At 35.7% G+C, this 21,733-nt stretch overlaps 1 protein-coding gene across 2 annotated transcripts in view; it reads left to right on the plus strand.

Moving 5' to 3' along the window:
- lrch4 (leucine-rich repeats and calponin homology (CH) domain containing 4) overlaps window positions 1–21,733 on the plus strand; it is an 80,717-nt gene that overhangs the window by 46,087 nt on the left and 12,897 nt on the right. The window contains exons 7-18 of one of the 2 annotated variants that reach the window (XM_059354563.1): window positions 1,234–1,348; window positions 2,138–2,244; window positions 3,224–3,276; window positions 9,503–9,661; window positions 10,590–10,658; window positions 10,854–10,908; window positions 11,018–11,078; window positions 11,919–12,020; window positions 12,108–12,205; window positions 13,993–14,130; window positions 18,680–18,757; window positions 19,639–20,660. In XM_059354563.1, the coding sequence (XP_059210546.1) occupies window positions 1,234–1,348; window positions 2,138–2,244; window positions 3,224–3,276; window positions 9,503–9,661; window positions 10,590–10,658; window positions 10,854–10,908; window positions 11,018–11,078; window positions 11,919–12,020; window positions 12,108–12,205; window positions 13,993–14,130; window positions 18,680–18,757; window positions 19,639–19,872 (1,269 nt within the window). In that variant the 3' untranslated portion in view covers window positions 19,873–20,660. Of the gene's footprint in view, window positions 1–1,233; window positions 1,349–2,137; window positions 2,245–3,223; window positions 3,277–9,502; window positions 9,662–10,589; window positions 10,659–10,853; window positions 10,909–11,017; window positions 11,079–11,918; window positions 12,021–12,107; window positions 12,206–13,992; window positions 14,131–18,679; window positions 18,758–19,638; window positions 20,661–21,733 lie in introns of those variants that run through there. The other variant, XM_059354564.1, reaches the window with a different exon arrangement.

Here is a 21,733-nt window from a genome sequence, read left to right on the forward strand (position 1 = left end):
AAAACATGTCTTGTATTTTAGATTCCTCAAAGTAACCACCCTTTGCTTACTAGAATATAAGACATGTTTTCAGTTATTTCACACTTTTTTGTTAAGTACATAATTCCACATGTGTTCATTAATAGTTTTGATGAATCTACAATGTCAATAGTCATGAAAATAAAGGAAAAACATTGAATGAGAAGGTGTGTCCAAACTTTTGGCCTGTACTGTATATTAGATAGAGCAAACAAAATGACGTATTTGTGTTGGGCAACCCGGAAGTAGCATCTCCATGGAGTCTATTGAGAATTCGCCTGTGGGATTTTTGCATTGAATTTTGGATAATGGCAGAAAATCAGCTCTGTGGCAAACACACGCTTCTGAGAATAATTTTCACAAATGAACACCACTTTTATGATGTTTGAAGCGTTAATAAAGATTCAAATAAGTAAAATGCGAAGTAAAAAGCTAACGTTATGCTATGGTGAAATACACTGCGGTCAAATGACTTCAACCTCACTCCCATAATCCTTAAGATGCTCTCTGACAAGCTAAACAGTAAAATGGAGCGCGAGAAGACTGAAAAACACGACTATAAGGAGGACTAGTGAGAGAGTTCCTGTCCCTGTCCAGTGTGATGATGTTTAATGTCCCCGACAACCACTGTAGTCTCATTTAGCCACTTGTTAGCAACCGCCTTTTTAAGGAAACAGGAAAACTTTAAAATTCAGTTTAAGTGGTTGTATTTACTAATGGATTTTATGTTGTACAACAGAACACATACTTATCTTAAACTGGTGTTAAACACAGACCTTATTTGAGGCATCTAACCACGCTGGGCGCTAACATGCTAACCTCATTAGGCGCTAGGGCGCTAACATGCTAATCCACTTCCTGGTTTAAGAACTCATTTTGGCACCCTATATGTTGATCAGATAGAAGTGTGTAAATACACTTAAGCTGCGTTTAAGATGTGATGAACAGTTGAGGACATATTTCACCCATTCCTATGTAATATTCATGAAGTAAAATATACAGTAGAGGAGAGAAAATATGTCAGCCAAAATATGACAACATGAAAATAGCATAGTTGTTGCATTTGACCTGTAGTATTTCTTGGTCAAGCAGTAGTGTAAAGTGTAAACAAATGAAACATTTCCAAATATAACAACAATACAAAAATACAAATAGAGCCTATACCCGCCCTATGGTGTTAACAATCGATCAATGACTCAGAGTGTGTGTGTCCAGTCAGCAGATGACTTCTCAGAGCGTTCCCTCCGTATGGCTGAGGTCAGCAGAGACCAGAGGAACCTGGAGGAGGAGGAGGAAGAGGAAGATGGATCTCATCTGAAAGCTAACAAAGGTGAGGAAGGACACACCTGCTCTAACTTGTTGTTGTTTTAACACCACGTAGAGTGTTGATTTTATGTTGATTTTATGATTTTTTTGTTTTTATTGTATTCATGCATATTTTATTTTGTGCGGGCAGTACATTTTACATTTTATTTTATTTATTTTTATCCCATTTGGAGTGGAGGAAGGAAAGGATGAGAAGCAAAAGGGATTCTGGGAAGTGTCTCAGCTTTCCATAACACGGAAATTTTGGTCTCGAAAGCTAGTAATGACCTCTACCAAGGTCTTATTTGCTTACATTAGATGTGCCAAGGTATTCTAGTTAAATCAAATCAAATCAAACTTTATTTATATAGCGCTTTTCATACATAAAAATGCAACACAAAGTGCTTTACAAAAAAAGCCACGTAGAGTGTTGATTTTATGTTGATTTTATGATTTTATGATTTTTTGTTTTTATTGTATTCATGCATATTTTATTTTGTGCGGTCAGTACATTTTACATTTTATTATTTATTTTTATCCCATTTTTTATTTATTTTATCTTATTGCATCTTACTGATCTATTGTTTACTACATCTCTTTGTATTGTGTTATGTATTTATTGTTTGTGCAGCACTTTGGAAACCTTGTGTTTGCTAAAATTGTGCTATATAAATAAAGGGGATTGGATTGGATTGTTTTTTTATGTCACTGAGCATATTTCACAATGTTCTGTAAAAAGTGTAGGTGTTTCTGAAACAGTAGATCAGTTTGCACATATAGAACAAATCTTCTAACTGTGGCTTGCTCTTTGCAGTGAATGGGGAGGCTGAGCATGTGGACTTCATGGACAGCAGCGTGACAGAGGAAGAGGAGGATGAGATCCGGATGGATCCACCCACACCTCCTCTCACAGCCCCAACGGTACCATTTGTGATAGATAGATAGATAGATAGATAGATAGATAGATAGATAGATAGATAGATAGATAGATAGATAGATAGCATAATTAGATAGATGGATAGATGGATAGATGGATGGATAGATAGATAGATAGATAGATAGATAGATAGATAGATAGCATAATTAGATAGATAGATAGATAGATAGATAGATAGATAGATAGATAGATAGATAGCATAATTCGATAGATAGATAGATAGATAGATAGATAGATAGATAGATAGATAGATAGATAGATAGATAGATAGATAGATAGATAGATAGATAGATAGATAGATAGATAGATAGATAGATAGATAGATAGATAGATAGATAGCATAATTAGATAGATGGATAGATGGATAGATAGATAGATGGATAGATGGATAGATAGATAGATAGATAGATAGATAGATAGATAGCATAAATAGATAGATAGATAGATAGCATAATTAGATAGATAGATAGATAGCATAATTAGATAGATAGATAGCATAATTAGATAGATAGATAGATAGCATAATTAGATAGATAGCTAGCTAGCTAGCTAGCTAGCATAATTAGATAGATAGATAGATAGATAGATAGATAGATAGCTTTCCCGAAGGGAAATTCGGTTGTCACAGCAGTCTGGTATTCAAGTACAATAACATACAATAAGATACTGAGGTAGCATAAATAAAAACAACAATAGCAAAAAACACAGAATAGAATAAGGACACAAGTTAAAAAAAAAAAGCAGATCAGTTGGTAGGTTGGCAAGATGATGATAATGATACTGATGATATGATGGCAACAATGCTATGGTGACTAGACGGTATATAATTGTAATAATAGTACAGTATATAGTATAGTATAGTTAGTATTGTGCACAGACTGACCAGCAGTTCTGTCAGATTATCTTGCTCAACATCTTGCCTTGTATGTTATCTAAGTTATTGATGGTGTCATGTATTTCCAGGAGGAGAAGGAGGGCTCTTCATCATCCCAAACCCAGGACTCAACAACTTGCAGGTAAATCTTGTAAATCATACTGTAAAAGACACCTTTCACACAGAGCTGCTTCATTTGTCCAGTTTACAACACCAGCAATTAATAGTTATTTGTAGCACAACAGAAGGAATCAAGGTTTAAAGCTCAAATCTGAAATATTTGTTTAAGGTGCAAAACAGGAATATGAGTTTAAAGCATAAACCAGTATTGTGGTTTTAAGTGCAAACTGAGAATATTGGTTTAAAGTAAACTAATGGACAAATCAGGTGCACAGCAAAACATGATCATCTACAACTAAATAGATTTCTATACATACATTCAAAAGTAACAAGAGAATTTAAAAGAGTGCAATCACAAATAAACTCCTTCATAAGGTTTAGTAAAATAAGTAAATATTTTAAATACAAGTGCAAGAACTGTGAAAAATGTATGAATTTTGAAATGAATATCTACACTATCAAAAACCAGGTGAAATAAGTTAAAATTGTGTGTGGTTGCGTCGGCCTCATTTCAAGAGAAAAACAGTAATAAAACCTGAATATTTCTTTCAATAGCTAAAGTGAAATAATAATTTCTTGATGGGAATGCACAGAGTAGGTTGTTTCAAGTTTTGGTCAAACTTTATCTTTTGAAAGCATTGTTAATTTTTGGATGGCAGCAAAAAAAAAAAAAATCACACCCATGGTCCTCAGGGGTCGAAAAGGACCCCATGGCATAAGACTGGTTTTAGGACATGCATAAAAAAAATATTAACAACTTTTTTTTTTACCTTTTACAGCAACTCAAGACCAACACACACACACACACACACACATATAATTTTTTTTTTTTTTCCCATTATTTATTTATTTTTTTTCCCCTATTACTATTGAGAAAAAAAATTCAGGTTTTATTACTTTTTTTCTCTTGAAATAATGCCTAATTTTCTATATTTGACTAAAATTGACCAATAATAATGAAAAAAATATGAAAATTATATATCAATTTGTTGGTTATGAGTTGCCTTAAAAGGTGAAAAGAGCAGTTGTTAATATAAAATAACATAAAAGCCTGTCCAGTTATCCCACAATCTGCCGGTTTTGGTTCAATTCCTGTAATTTACTGTATTATTGTATGTATTGGAGCGTTCACAAGTGACCAAACGAACCGTAACAAGGATTTAACTGCACCAGAGTTCCATTGAAACGGACCAACCGGTTGTGAAAGCGCCCTAGTTTATGCTGCAAATTTGGAATATCAGTTTATAGTGCAAATCACTAACACCAGTTTAAAGCACACAACAAATATAGCATAATAGTAAAATAGTATTATGCATCATTCAAACGCATATCAGAGTTTCTGGTGACAGCAGATGATGGAAGGAGTTAAAGGTGATTGAAAAACATCACTGTCAATTTGTTAATCCTCTTCAGGCAGAGTGGAGGAAGGAAAGGATGAGAAGCAAAAGGGATTCTGGGAAGTGTCTCAGCTTTCCATAACACGGAAATTTTGGTCTTGGAAGCTAGTAATGACCTCTACCAAGGTCTCATTTGCTTACATTAGATGTGCCAAAGTATTCTAGTGTATTTGAAAAGCATTTCCATATCGCCTTTAATTCCACATGATACAACACAAGCAAAGATAAAGTCAAGAAACATAACAAGAATAAGTCAAGTCAAGTCAGATTTATTTATATAGCGCATTTACAGACGGATGAGCCGCAACAAGTGCTTCACATAAAAGTGCAAGAAAGTGCAATAAAATACAGAATTGACAAAGTTGACAAAGGTAACAAAGAAAACAAAATTTGATTTAAAATAAATGAAAAGAAGATGGGATATTTTTAGATATCTATTTTAATAAGAACCATGGGTTCAGTTTGAGTCACCTGTTTTTCTTTAACTGAACTGGTAAGCGTGTTGGTTTCTCTGGTTGGAAACTGTGAAACAGACAGACACGATTTTCTCTCTTTTCCTTTCTTGTTGTACGAGGTCATTTCACATGGTATTTGAAGAGCTGGGAAAAGTCAATATACTGCTGTTCCCATTGCTTACAGTGGCCCCTAAACTCTGGCGTTGCTGTTATCTCGGGAAGTTAACAGTCATGACTAACCGACTTGCCCAAACATGTATTACATTGTGGCAGCATAACAGCATTGTCTAAATTTCCATGTTTCTCTTGAAAACTGATGTAAAATGAAGCTTGTCAGAGGGAGTGTAGGAGCCAAACCAGATCCCAGTCAGTTCAAGGTGTTACACGGCTCTGAAACTATTGTAGGAATGTAAATGTATGCCAACAATTTTGATAATGGATTAATCATCATCAAGTCAGATGACAAGAAAAAATACACCATCTGGCCCCAGCTTCTTATATATGCAGAAACCACACTGAAGTTCTTGTTGTCGCCATGGCTGCAACAGCCCCAACGTGCAGGTCCATTTTTTAATACTTTATTGCAAGGCTTCTTACTTTCACAAACATAATGAGTCATTTCGTTTTCTTTATAATATTGTACCTTGCATTTTTTTCCCCCCCTTTTTATCAAGGTATATATTCACAAAGTAAATAACAAAAACATAGGGTGAACAGACAAACATATATACAAGGCAAACTGGTATTCCCCAAATGAGGATCTCTAAGAAAAGAAATAAACATCAAACTAATGACACAAAACAAAAAAAAACAAACAAACAAACAAACAAACAAAAAAAGGTAATAATATAATGAAAAAATAAGTGGTGGTGCATGTATGCGTGTTCATGAATCTGTGTGTGTGTGTGTGTGTGTGTGTGAGTGTTCGTGTTGGGGAGGGGACCATTTAGTTCATCTCCTTAATTTGATTAAATATTTCCACCGTTTTTAACAGCCTTTCTTTTCTTTTTTGTACCTGCAAAGGTTCTTTAAACTCAAAAATGTACTTTAATATTTCCTCAACTCCTTCCCAGTATGTTATTAATAACATACTGGGTGCAGTTCCATTTTTGAGCCGGTGCATGTCAGTTACTATATCAAAACCTTAACCTCCTGAGACCCAAGCTTTAGTTTGGTAAGTATTGTTAGTTTCTCCTAGATATTTAGGATTAGTAGGACATGATAAGTACAAAAACTAAGCATTATTAAAAACGAAGCGTTATTTTACTGTAGAACACAATTAATTCACCAGCGTGTAAATCTGTTTATTTCCATACATTTACAGCCTCTTTTTGAAAGAACGATAGCAAAATCTATTCATTGTCAAATGAGAACTTTCTGATTAGCAGTCGTAGCTTGTTGCTATTGCTAAAAATAGTCAAATTTCTACAAAATCTCAAACTACAAACATTATTAAGCACAAATAAACAAGTTTTAACCATGAAATCTGATCAGCTTTTGTACCTGGTCCACTTTTTTTCTGGGGATAAGCTGCTGATTGACTTTACCAAGATGCTGCCATCTGATTTTTACACTCCTTGATGTATTTTCTAGAGTGTGTACTACTGAGGACAACAGGTCATAGTTAAGCAGAATGAAGTATAAAGGTCCAGCAAACCTAAAATGTAATGTCCACATATGAGGACGCAGGTTCTCAGGAGGTTAATGCACATGAAAAAAATACGATGTGTACCAACTGCATCATCAATGATACAATACAAACTTAAAAAACATTTTTCAGACGGCTTGTTGTGGCTCAGTCTGAATGGAAAAGTAGTGTACTTTCTGTGCCAAAAAAATAATTTGCATGAAATCACTCTAAAGCAGGGGTGTCAAACTCAAATACACAATGGGCCAAAATTTAAAACTTGAATAAAATCGCGAGGCAACATTGAACAAATAAACCTTTTAATATATACCACACATGTTTAGCTTTAACATTAAATATGGAACCAGCAATGCTTATAAACATACAATATATAACTAAATAGTGCAGACATGCAAAATCAAATTTCAAATAAAAAACACATCAATGTCATTAATTTACAATAATAATATAATAATTTGGTATTGCCTCGCGGGCCAAATAAAATTACACTGCGGGCCAAATTTGGCCCGCGGGCCAGAGTTTGACACCCCTGATTTAGTATAAGAGTTGACACTTTTTTTTTCCAGAATTTTTTCCAGAATTTCCAGAAAATTAGAGGCTTATTTTAAAATCGCCCAGCGGTTTTTCAGGCCTCAATGGGATATCAAAGCCTTAATGCACATGAAAAAAATACGATGTGTACCAACTGCATCATCAATGATACGATACAAACTTAAAAAACATTTTTCAGACAGCTTGTTGTGGCTCAGTCTGGATGGAAAAGTAGTGTTACTTTCTGTGCCAAAAATGTAATTTGCATGAAATCAGTCTGAAGGAATGAAGTGGAGCAAAATGTCAGTCTGATTGTCAGACTCTGTAAGAACTGCTGCTTTTTAAAACTTCCTGTTAAAATGTTTGTGCTGAAGCCCAGCAGGCAGCTTTTGTCATGCTCCTCTGTTGTCGACTGCATTGTTGAGATTTAGTGTCCTGGCAATCCCATTGGCTACATGTTAATATGTGACACAGAGCTATTGTTCTCAGCTTCTGGAGCAACAAGTGGAAAGCTTAATTCTAAATCCTTGAGGGTTTTTTACTGAACTCTCTCTATCATTAGGCATTTTAATCCTTATATACTGAACCCAGATCTGGACTGGACTGCCGCTCTCTGCCTTCTGACTGAGCAACATTTAGTTTAGCAGCTGCACAATCCTGTATCTCCTCTACAAACACTTTACAATCAGCTTGAACCAACGGATGTTCCAAATCTTGGCTTACAGTACTTCCTCTGGGACTCCTAAAAATAGAAGACTGACACTTGAAATGGAAACTCAACACACACTTTCTGAGCAGACTTTTACAGTTAAATTATGACATTATTTTTACACAAGCCTTAAAAATAAAGGTGCAAATCTGTCAAGTCAGCTCAATTTCTTTTAGTTAGTGAAATGCTTGGGACTTGATCCCTGCTAGATAGAATATTTGAGAAAATACAAACAGTAGTTATGTTGATATATAATATGATATATACCGGTATGATATGATATGATATTTTCATATTTTTTTCCATTATTATTGGTCAATTTTAGTCAAATATACAAAATTAGGCCTCATTTCAAGAGAAAAAAAGTAATAAAAAAAGTAATAAAACCTGAATATTTTTTCCAATAGTTATAGTGAAATAATAATTTCTTGATGGGAATGCACAGAGTAGGTTATGTCAAGTTTTGGTCAAACTTAAGTTTTGAAAGCATTGTTCATTTTTGGATGGCAGCAAAAAAAAAAAAAAAAAAATCACACCTATGGAGGACCCCATGGCACAAGACTGGTTTTAGGACATGCAGAAAAAAAATGTATTAACAACTTCTTCTTTTTTTTTAACCTTTTACAGCAACTCAAGACCAACACACATACATATATATATAAATTTCATATTTTTTCCCCCCACTATTACTATTGGGGAAAATAAATCAGGTTTTATTACTTTTTTTTAAATCTTGCAATAAGGTTGAATTTGGATTGACCTACATGCAACTTATAAAATGTGATTATTTGATATTTTCTACAACTTGGACTCTGATCCAATGTTTGGGCTCATTTCACAAAAAAATACCACCACCAGAAAATATGTTGTGTTTTTTGTACCATTTGGAGATTTTTGCCAATGAAAAGTTAAAGACTGCATTTCAAATAAGCCAAGTCCTTTCTCTCCTCTAATAAAAATCAGATTGATAGTGACACTGATTGATTGAGACTGACAGGGACACTGTCACTGTGTGCAGTATCCTAAATAAGCAGAATGGATTGACTGTGCACTTCCAAATTGCATTTTTTTTTTGTCTTTGGCTATTATTTTGTTATCAAGCCAGAGTGGTTAATGCTGTCTAAATGTGAGCATATTTACATCTAGGGGCATGGGTGTGTTAAATAATATTCTACCCTCTTCTGACAAAACAGCTATTACATAACACATCGAATGCACAAAAATGTCTACCAAACATTTGGGCTACTTTAACGCATTGACGCCTAAAACACCTGTAAAACCTCTGGGCGATTTTAAAATAAGAAAATTCAACAGAAGTGTCAACGCTTCTACTAAATAATAGATTTTTCAGCCTCTGTAGCAGATAGAAATGAAATTCCCAAAGTATCCCAAAGTATGAGAGCTTATACAAATACTACAAAACGACGTATCCGCTTTCCAGGCTTCAGTGGGTTAATATCACGTTCATATTTGTTTTATTGACATTCTCTTTTTCTCTCTGTCTTCAGGTCCAGCCTCCATGTGGAGGTGGGCCCGCCATCATCGGCCACCTCCTCTCCGCTGTCCCCCTCCAGCCCCACGCTGGAGGAGCGCAGGAGGCCGGGCACCCTGTTCATCTGGCAGGAGAGAGAGCGTCTGCAGCAGCAGCAGCAGAGAGAGAAGGCCAGGTATACATACGCTCATTATAAACATTCATAACAGATAGATTAGATAGATTACTTTATTCATCCCCGAAGGGAAATTCGGTTGTCACAGCAGTCCGGTATTCAAGTACAATAAAATACAATAGAATAAAATACTGAGGTAGCATAAATAAAAACAACAATAGAAAAAAACACAGAATAGAACAAGGACACTTAAGAAGTTAAAAAAAGAACATCAGTTGGTAGGATGGTTGGCGAGATGATGGTAATAATTAAACTGGTGATATGATGCAACAATGCTATAGTGACTAGACGGTATATAATAATAATAATAATAGTACAGTATATAATATATATAATATAATATGTAATAATAGATAATAAACAATATAAAAATAAAATGAAAAATATAAATAAAGTAATTTTAAGTAAAATAATATGATATAATATATATAATAATAATAATAAATAAGGCCGGTATAATAATAATAATAATAATAATAATAATAGTAGTATATTACAGTATATAGTAATAATAGTAATGGCAGCAACAGTATATAATAATAATAATAGTAATAATATTAATAACATAGCAAAGTGTCGCGTGTAGATTTAGTGCATAGATTAGTGCATTTCAGTGCATTTCATTCAGATTCATCAAATAAAGCTTTTAGTCCTTTATGAAGGAAGAAGAGGTATCTGGTGCTTTGTCATCTTAGAAAAGGTTTGCAGTGTATGACTGTATTGTACATAGACATCCTATGACATAAGCTACATAAATGTGAGTCTATGTCTTCCTATCTCTAAAAGAAAGGGTTAATATGAGCTTTTATAAATAGTCATATGTTTGTATTCCACACACACAGTAAGGAAAGGCTCCGTCAGGGGCAACTCCCTTCTGTCTGTCATATCTAATTATACGTTCTCCATGTCAAAAACTCTAATTTTGCAGTTTGCTGAAGTCATCCTCCAAAACAGGAAGTCATGTGGCCACTGCACCACAGACAGGAAGTATCTCAGCGTAAGTAGAGCAGATAAAACGCACAGCAGAGCGACAGCAAAGAGACACATGACCACATGAGTCCAAGTTAGACTCACTTCCACTCATCTTTGCATTTTGTCCCTCCATGCTGAATTAGAAACGGTTGGAAGCTGGAGGGTGTGGGAACTGTTGGTTTTCTGTAGTGATCAAACTTTGGTGTGTGTCTCCCCCTAGTGGTGGATCTCCAGAGAACAGCAGCTCTCAGTCAGGTCTGCGGCAGCGATGTGCAGTAAGTAGAGCCTGTATTCCTTCAGGAAGTAGAGCTGATAGGTGCACAGCTGCTCTGTATGTTTCCATTGTTGAAAATCTAAATTGTGTCCTTTTTTTTTTTTCATTAGAGCGCCGATCAGATGAGCAGAGTGTCTCCTTCACTTATACAGCGCTCCAACAGCAGAACAGGTGCACACAAGTCTTTGGGCGATTTTAAAAGAACCCCCTAAAACCTGAAGTTTTTCTGGAAATTAAACAGAAGATTTTTCAGCCTCTGTAGCAGATAGAAATTAAATTCAAAAAGTATTTGAGAGCTTATACCCGTGGCTTTCATGAGAAGTTGAGTTTATTTGTCCAAACCTTCAATAAAGTTTTTTAAAAAATCAACAAACTCAGCAAATGTTACATTTGACTGAATACAAAATCCTATTCAAAATACTAATACATGCCCATTAGCAAGATGCAAACATGATATGACCACTGGAAGAAATAGACATAGTTCTCATTAGCCTACTGTAGTAATAATAATAATAATACATTTTATCTATATTGCACTTTTCAGGGTACTCAACGGCGCATAAAGTAATATAAGACATAAACAGTCATGATTTCTTATATCATCACAATCAATTGGTATTATTATTGTTAATATCTCCAGATGGCCACAAATCTGTCTGTTCTTTGGTGAAAATATGTCGTCTAAAAACATATTCCTCATCCATAAATGCCGGTCGATTGGTTCCGAGGGTTCAAAGTCGGATCAGCAATAAAATCATCGCCGCTGTTTTCAAATGTTTTCATTTCAATGGTAGAAATGCGGTAATGCTTTCCCGGCGTAAATGGGTTAAACTCCATCTTGTGTCCTACTCACTCATAACTGTTGTGAGCAAACTCCATCTGTTTAGAAAGGCAGGCAATATATTCTAAATTTTCATATTCATTGTAGTCTTCCGCTGCGTCATTTCATTCAATGGTGTTGTGTGAGTGTATCTCATATATAACATCTTTAACACTGAATGTTTGTGTCAGATGTTCCTTCCTCCCCAAAGACCTCCCCCCCGCCCGGTCAGGCCCAGAGACCCAACAGTTTCCTGTTCCGCGCCACCTCCCGCAGCAACGTCAAACCCACAGGTACATCACAACACAACACACACTCACACGCCTTCACTCACTGCTTTAGAAACATAACAAAACAGTTGTTTGTTGTCTTTTCGTCAGGTGCAGTCTTTACTCTCGGGGAGTCCGGCAGAAGTGAGTCTCGCACAATGCTGCGTTCTCCTAAAGAGGAGAGAGCAGAAATTACACAACTACGCAAGGTAAACCACAATATACACAGGCTTTTTCAAATACAAGCCAAAGCTGGTTCAGTCACTGGGTATATTTACTGCAAAATAAATCAACACTACACTAGGAGGCTTTTGCGCCTGCGTAACGTGCATAAAAGGCTGACACAAACTTAATAATTCTTAGTTCTAATTCTTAGTAATTCTCAAAGCACCCACAAAGGGTGACCTGCACCTCTAACCGTGCTGCCAAGCATGTTGCCTCTCGGTGCTCCGGTACAATTAGCACATATTCAAACAAGGTAATATGCATACATTTGGTGCAAAATAGTCCCACTTCTATGCAAATGAGCCTCAATGCAGAAGAGGTCCAATTCACAAACTCCAGCACTAACAGCCACACACAGTTAAAGTGAAATTACTAGCGTCTGTAGAGAGCTGGTGGTAAATGAAGCACATTTATAACGACGAATAGAAGGTCGACTCAAACTCCTTTATTTTGGGATTCAGTGACACGACGATCCACTGTGGGTCAGTTAATGAAAAATAAGATAATCTAGCAAATAGACCTCTGGTGTGTGTGTTTGTACTTCCTACATAGTGAGGACCGAAACACATTTTTAACCAACAGAGTGAGGACATTTTAGCCAGTCCTCACTTCTTTAAAGGCTTGTTTGAGAGTTTAGACTTTGTTTTAGGGTTAAGGTTACGATTAAGTTTATGTTATGTGTGAACAGAACATTAATTAATTTTAGGTCCTGACTGATCGGCTGGTCTGACTTATTGTATCTTTGTGGTTAGATGAGCTGAGTCTGATCTATTTAAAAAACAAAACAAAACAAGAAGCCCAGACCAAGTACTCAGATTGGGAGTTATTTAGGGCTTCACCCCGCACAACCAACACTTTACCTCTAGTCCATTTATACTGTATCATTGTAATCATGTGTAAAACAGCTGTGATGCACTCAGCTTCAAAAAAATAAAGCATTTATATATATATATATACATATATATACACACATATACACACTACCGGTCAAATGTTTTAGAACACCCCAGTTTTTCCAGTTTTTATTGAAATTCAAGCAGTTCAAGTCAAATGAACAGCTTGAAAGGGTACAAAGGTAAGTGGTGAACTGCCAGAGGTAAATAAAAAAGGTAAGCTTAACCAAAACTGAAAAATAATGTACATTTCAGAATTATACAAGTAGGCCTTTTTCAGGGAACAAGAAATGGGTTAACAATTTAACTCTATGGAGTCTTGGGCTATTTTGTCCATTTTTTAATTCTTTTCATGTCTTTGTAAGTCATTTTGTGTCTTTTTTTAGTCATTTTGTGTCTTTTGGTGTCTTTTTTTGTCATTTTGTGTCTTTTTTTAGTCCTTTAGTCCAACATAAAATGTGATTTTGAATCTTTTTTTTACTTTCAAAACACTATCATGCTCAATCAAGAATTTTAAATGTTGCAAATGTGCATTAATTTCAGAGTACACTGAGACATTAAACTGCATCATTTTCAATTAAATTCTGGAAAAGTTGGTGTGTTCTAAAACTTTTGACCAGTAGTGTATATATATATTCTTATAATGTAATTAGCTGTCTTCCACTCTGCAACACATATTGTGTAGCAGCTTCTTTTCACTGTTTGTTAAAGATGTAAGATGCTACTGTTTGAACTTGTATGATGTTTCTACACATATAGAAAACATTGTTATGATATGATATCCTGGGTTTAGAAAGTTAGTATCATGTGGAATGTAAATGCTCTGTAAGAAGCTTTTTAATGCTGGAGAGTATAAATCTGTGACGATACTCCCTCAGACTCTGGAGTCTCGGCTGAAGATCACTCTACCGGAGGATCTGGGCGAGGCCTTATCCAATGGCACCGTCCTCTGCCAGCTGGCCAATCAGATTCGACCACGCTCCGTGGCAATCATCCACATTCCCTCTCCAGCAGTGGTGAGTGTGATAAACTGCAATCCTGTCCTTTTCAATTAGTTTAGTTTATTAGTTTATTATTAAGATCCCCATTAGCTGCGGCAAAGCCACAGCTATTCTTCCTGGGGTCCAACAGTATCAAATATACAGTTAAAAACACAAAACATAATAAAAATAAAAAATAAAACAAAACAAAAATTATTCACATATTAATCCATATTACACACATTTCTACATATATGTATACATCATTACAAAATCTACTAACACATAATACATATGTTGTATATACACCTTCGTTCTACAGCATATACATTATAATAACACATATCATATATCTATAGAAATATACTACATACATATAAATATACCATGTTTTCTTATTTTGATAAATACTGTTTTATTAATATTTTGAATTGCTTTATGTTAGTGGTGAGTTTAATATTTTTAGGCAGTGAATTAAATTCTTTCATACCTCTATACAGAAACGTGCGCTTGATGGCGTTAGATCTTGCTTTAAGTAATGTAAAGTTACCTACAGCTGCATGTCTGGTGATATATTTATGACTCTCTGCACTAAAAGCGAGATTTTTAAACAAAATAGAAGGTGCTTTTAGGACAGATATATTTCTAATAACAATTAGCAGTGAGTACAATAGTCTGTCTTTGACCAATAACCAATTAAGTTCCTTGTGCATAGAGATAATATTTGTCCTGTAGTCACACTTTAGTATTGTGCGGGCAGCTCTATTCTGTATACATTGTAGTTTATTTAACATGTCTCCAGTGGCATTCAATGATTAGTTTCCTTTGGTAAGAACAGCAATGATGGTGTTTTTGTCACTTGTTTCATAAGTGATTCTACCTCTGCCTGGTAGTTTCTTATTTAGTATTAAAGCGATGCTTTGTAAGCATAAAAAAAATGATTTCCCTCGTAAATAAAAAAGTCAAATGCATAAGCAGTAAAGAAAAGCTTTGTTCAGTGTAGTACACTCGGGGGAGTCAGTTTGCTGAGGTCATGATTCTTCTCTACTTGTGCTTTTGTTGCGCTACATTTAAGCAGAAAGTCATGAAAAGTTCAATGTGCCTTTATTTTGTAGATGCTATTTTTAAGTTTCTGTAAAGGAAATATAACTAATCTGTGAGTAGGAAGGAATGACTCAAGCTCTCAAAATACTTAAACAACTGTGTGCATCAAATAAAATGTAGTAAAATTATATTGCCACATTTAAATATTTTTTTAAATAAAAGCCAGTATTCAAAAAGTGGTATTTAACCCATTGAGGCCTAAAACTGTGTGTAAAACCTCTTTAACAAATTTAAAATAAGCCCCTAAAACCTGAAGTTTTTCTGGAAATTCAACAGAAGTGTTAACGCTTTTACTAAATAATAGATTTTTCAGCCTCTGTAGCAGATGGAAATGAAATTCAAAAAGTATTTGAGAGCTTATACAAATACTAAAAAACGACGTATCCGCTTTCCAGGCTTCAATGGGTTAATAAAAACAGCATGAACAAATACAGACCAGCAATTACTAATAAACAGGGTTAGAATGACCTGTGTTGTAATAGCTAAGTGTACCCACAGCACTAATTCCATCAGTACAACAAAGTCATGTCATACTCCCTACTCTGTAAAATACTGTTCACTCAGTTATTATTTTCAGTCCCTTCCACTTTGCACTGGTATGTTAGCATCAGCAAATCTCCCATTACCTACACAGTTGTGTAATGTGTAACCTGTCATATCCCTTTTGTACAAGTGGAAGTGCTGTTGTTGTCTGCCAGAAGTTGTCATAGATGGACTTTCGATCCAGTTTTAAGCCATATCAATACAATTTCACTCAGACATAGTACATGTACAATAAGCAGCATGTGTACAATAAGTAGCATGTGTACAATAAGTAGCATGTGTACAATTAGCAGTACGTGTACAATAAGCAGTACGTGTACAATTAGCAGTATGTGTACAATTAGCAGTACGTGTACAATAAGCAGTACGTGTACAATAAGCAGCATGTGTACAATAAGCAGCATGTGTACAATTAGCAGTACGTGTACAATTAGCAGTACGTGTACAATAAGCAGTATTTGTACAATAAGCAGTACGTGTACAATAAGCAGTACGTGTACAATAAGCAGCATGTGTACAATAAGCAGCATGTGTACAATAAGCAGCATGTGTACATTAAGCAGTACGTGTACAATAAGCAGTATGTGTACAATAAGCAGCTGTGTACAATAAGCAGCACGTGTACAATAAGCAGTACGTGTACAATTAGCAGTACGTGTACAATTAGCAGTACGTGTACAATAAGCAGTACGTGTACAATAAGCAGCATGTGTACAATTAGCAGTACGTGTACAATTAGCAGTACGTGTACAATTAGCAGTACGTGTACAATAAGCAGTACGTGTACAATTAGCAGTATGTGTACAATTAGCAGTATGTGTACAATAAGCAGTATTTGTACAATAAGCAGTATTTGTACAATAAGCAGTATGTGTACAATAAGCAGTACGTGTACAATTAGCAGTACGTGTACAATAAGCAGCATGTGTACAATTAGCAGCATGTGTACAATAAGCAGCATGTGTACATTAAGCAGTACGTGTACAATAAGCAGTATGTGTACAATAAGCAGCTGTGTACAATAAGCAGCACGTGTACAATAAGCAGCATGTGTACAATAAGCAGCATGTGTACAATTAGCAGTACGTGTACAATTAGCAGTACGTGTACAATTAGCAGTACGTGTACAATAAGCAGTACGTGTACAATTAGCAGTACGTGTACAATAAGCAGTACGTGTACAATTAGCAGTACGTGTACAATTAGCAGTATGTGTACAATAAGCAGTACGTGTACAATTAGCAGTACGTGTACAATTAGCAGTATGTGTACAATAAGCAGTATTTGTACAATAAGCAGTATTTGTACAATAAGCAGTATGTGTACAATAAGCAGTACGTGTACAATTAGCAGTACGTGTACAATAAGCAGCATGTGTACAATTAGCAGCATGTGTACAATTAGCAGCATGTGTACAATTAGCAGTACGTGTACAATTAGCAGTATGTGTACAATAAGCAGGACGTGTACAATGAGCAGTACGTGTACAATTAGCAGTACGTGTACAATTAGCAGTATGTGTACAATAAGCAGGACGTGTACAATGAGCAGTACGTGTACAATTAGCAGTACGTGTTCAATTAGCAGTACGTGAACAATAAGCAGCATGTGTACAATAAGCAGCATGTGTACAATTAGCAGTACGTGTACAATAAGCAGCACGTGTACAATAAGCAGCACGTGTACAATAGTCACAGAGGCATAAACACGGCGGCTTAAAACAGCAGTCTGAAAGGAGCTATAGATTTTTAATGGGAAATTGCTTTATTTTATGTTTTTTTTTTACCAGTTTGAATCGCTGGGTTAAATTGTTTTAAAGAGGACTCCTCTGCAGATAATTCTGCTCTTGGTAAAACCCTAAAACTCTAACCAGGAGATGCTGACTGTAATGGTGCTGAAGACAACTGACATGACCCCACAGTACCCAAACTCTACTATCATGGGCATATATCCAACTATCCCACACTTACAAAATAAAGAATCTAGATTTGTAGATATGTGTATATTACAAGCTAAACGTAACATTTCTCTTAATTGGAAAAATGTTGATGGACCAAGAATTGGAAGATGGATCAAAGAGATGGCATCAAACATGACAATGGAAAAAATAACATACATTATTAGACAGAAACAACATGTTTTTGATAACATCTGGAGACCTTTTATGAGTTTTATAAGACATGATAATAATGTTGGTAACTTGCTTCAGCAGGAGGCTCTGAGGGAGCAGAATGTTTATTTGGTGATGATGCTTTGAGAGAGACCCTTTCAGTATTTGTTTCAGTATTTTCAGTATTTGTCTATATAACTAAATTTAAATGTGTATATATATATATGTTTGGTTGTTGTTTTTTCTTTATTTTTATGTATGCATGTTTTTTATTTTTTATTTACTTTTATTTATTGTTTTTATTTATTTATTTATTTTTATTTAATTTTTGCTTTATTTACATCTTTTTTTTTATAGGTTTACTGTGTTTTTCTTATACTTATTTGGTGGAGGGAATGGGAGGGAGAATAGGGAGAAAAAGTTTTCTTTGTTGCATGTAATAATGTCTTGTTTGACTAGCTGTAATCTGCAAACAAAAACCTAATAAACACATGTTTAAAAAAACAAACAAAAAAAAACTCAACTATCATCAGGGGTCCCAGCCAGAGGGGGCTGGGATCTGACGCATGCAAACAGCGTCAATCCCAGTACCAGCGATGTTGGAACCCTTTTGAAGTCTTTCAGATTTTTAATTGTTTTTATTATTCTTCTGTTGAAAAAGTGGTACTAGGTGGAAGGATTCTGGCTGACATGACAAGATCCACTTTTTGAGAATTTCTAATACCAACTTATATTATAACTTACAGCTATAACATTCATACAAAGAAAATCAATTATTTCACTCCATGATGAGGTTGACTAAATGTGCTTTTCTGATATTATTTTCAGCCAAAACTGAGCTCAGCAAAGTGTCGACTCAACGTGGAAAACTTTATTGCTGCTTGTCGCAAGCTGGGAGTCCCCGAGGTAAAGACCGCGTGTCATTATGATTCTCACTCTTCTCACCTTTTATTGCAACTTTTTTTATTACTCATGTACATTTTTGCATTCTTTGATGAATCTAAATTCACCAATAAATCAATGTTGAAATAGCATTTTCTATGTGCTTTATGCTCAGTTGTGTTGCTATATGAATCTTGTCAGGGTTGGACTGATAAGGCTCTTAATTAAATCACATTCAATCAATCAAATGTCTGTGTCTGGCCCAAATATCAGCCCAACCCTAACTGCTGTTTTGTCTGCTAGTTTTAACAATATAACTACTTGTATTTTCCTCCTCTGTGTGTGTGTGTGTGTGTGTGTGTGTGTGTGTGTCTGTGTGTGTGTCTGTGTGTCTGTCTGTGTGTCTGTCTGTGTCTGTGTGTGTGTCTTTGTCTGTGTCTGTGTCTGTATGGGTGTGTCTGTGTCTGTATGGGTGTGTGTGTGTCTGTGTCTGTGTGTGTGTGTGTGTGTGTGTGTGTCTGTGTGTCTGTGTGTGTGTGTGTCTGTGTGTGTGTGTGTGTGTGTGTGTATGGGTGTCTGTGTATGGGTGTGTGTGTGTGTGTGTGTGTGTGTGTGTGTGTGTGTGTGTCTGTGTCTGTGTGTCTGTGTCTGTGTATGGGTGTCTGTGTATGTGTGTGTGTGTGTGTGTGTCTTTGTCTGTGTATGGGTGTCTGTGTCTGTCTGTGTGTGTGTGTGTGTCTGTGTATGGGTGTGTGTGTGTGTCTGTGTGTGTGTGCGCGCGTATGTGTGTGTGTGTGTCTGTGTGTGTGCGTGTGCGTGTGTGTCTGTGTCTGTGTCTGCGTCTGTGTCTGTCTGTGTGTCTGTGTGTGTGTGTGTGTGTGTGTGTGTGTGTGTCTCCTGTCCAGACGGACATGTGTCTGTACTCTGATGTGCTTCTGTGTAAGCTGTCTGCTGTGCTGCGCTGTGTGGCGGCCCTGCTGGCTGCTGAGGGGGGACAGATGACGGAGGACCAGCTTCCTTGTCTTTCCTCACCTTCGTCATCGTCGTCATCGTCCTCGCTGCTGTCCACAGATTTCCTGCTCTTCTACTGTGCGGCCATGGCCCTTCTCTACGTCCTCTACTGCTACCTGCTCACCTAGAGAAGCCACGCGCACAGCTTTTTATATTCACGTGACTGTCGAACTGCTCTACAGGCTAACCGAACACACACAGACACACACAGTCACAGTTGGAGAGTGTGAAGCCAACATTCACAGCTGTTCACACAGTTGTCATCTGCAGTGTGTGTGTGTTTCCATATAGCCGTATAGAGCAGGCAGCCGAGCACCTTTACCAAACCCAATACACTACAGCACACTGGAGCTTCAGCTCGTCATTTAGAAAGCACTACACTGACACTGTTACTGGACAAATACTACATGAGAGCAGGTGAAGAGGGAAATGCCTTAGCCTAGTTTAGCCTTCACCCTGAAACGCACAGCATGCATGGAGGAGTTTTGTGGTAAACTGAGGAAGAGCTTCTCCGCACCATGAAACTATCTGATTGGCTGAAACACAAATGAGCAAAAGGAGCCACGCCCTTCATTCCTTCTATTCACTGGTAGATCAAGAGCTGCTGGTCGTAACGCTCCGTGGGTTCATTATAACAACTCACCCATCCCGCACTTTTTGATTCGACCCATTAATAGTATATCAGAGGCTTCATTTTCGTTTGTCCGTCACCAGAAATACAACTTGGACTTTTTAAGCTCTGGTCATTTACTGGTTATGATTATATTGTACTCACCATGTACATAGCTGAGATCAGGGAACATCACTAAAAACAAGTCCCGCTCAGTCAATCAGATGATGTCAGTTTGAATTTTGAAAGTATAAAGCAGCAAAAAGAAAAACTGTTAATAAAATGACCTTAAGACCAACTTCCCTAACATTGGCAGTGGCGGTTCTAGACTAATTTTACTATGGGGGCCAAGCAGGGGCCAGTGTTTAATCAGAGGGCCACATTAAAAAACTAAGCAAAAGATTATATTTAGGCATTCAAAACCTTTATTTTAGCTCATTTAAAAATCTCATTTAAGTATATTTGATACAAATACACTGACATTTTTGTGCACAATTATTATTATTTTTTTTTTGAAAGTGCAGTATAGTGAGAATGATCTTTATATACATATATATATATATATATATACATATATATACATGTGTGTATATATATATACATGTATATACATATACATGTGTATATATATATATATATATACATGTGTATATATATATATATATACACATATATATATACATATACATGTGTATGTATATATATGTATACATATATACATGTATATACATATACATATATATGTATATATATGTATACATATATACATATATGTGTATATATGTATATATATGTGTGTATATATGTATGTATATATGTATGTATATATATGTATGTATATATATATGTATGTATATATATGTATGTATATATGTATATATATGTATATATATGTATATATATGTGTATATATGTATATATGTATATATGTATGTATGTATGTATATATATGTATATATGTATATATATGTGTATATATATATATATATATGTATATATATATATATATATATATGTATATATACACACACACAAGCTTTTATTGCACACTTAAACTAGTATACAATGTACACATTCTGGGTTCCTTTTGTGCACAATGAGATATTGTTTTAACAAAAAATAGGTAAGAATTGTTCCGTCGTTCATCGTTATAAATTGATCATTTTATTATTAAATTGACACAGGGGCCACAACAGGGGCCAAGGGCTTCTTCACAGGGGCAGTGACCCCTGTAGGCCCCTGTGTAGAACCGCCACTGGTGATAAATATCAGTAGGTCAGCAGACTAGTTCAATAGCTTATGCTAACAAGAGAACTTACTATGATGGGATTGTTTGATCGGTTTCTCAGTCAGAGAACCTGACTGGTTCTTCAGCTCTG

Source organism: Centropristis striata, chromosome 17 (genome assembly GCF_030273125.1).
Source record: "Centropristis striata isolate RG_2023a ecotype Rhode Island chromosome 17, C.striata_1.0, whole genome shotgun sequence".
NCBI lineage: Eukaryota > Metazoa > Chordata > Actinopteri > Perciformes > Serranidae > Centropristis > Centropristis striata.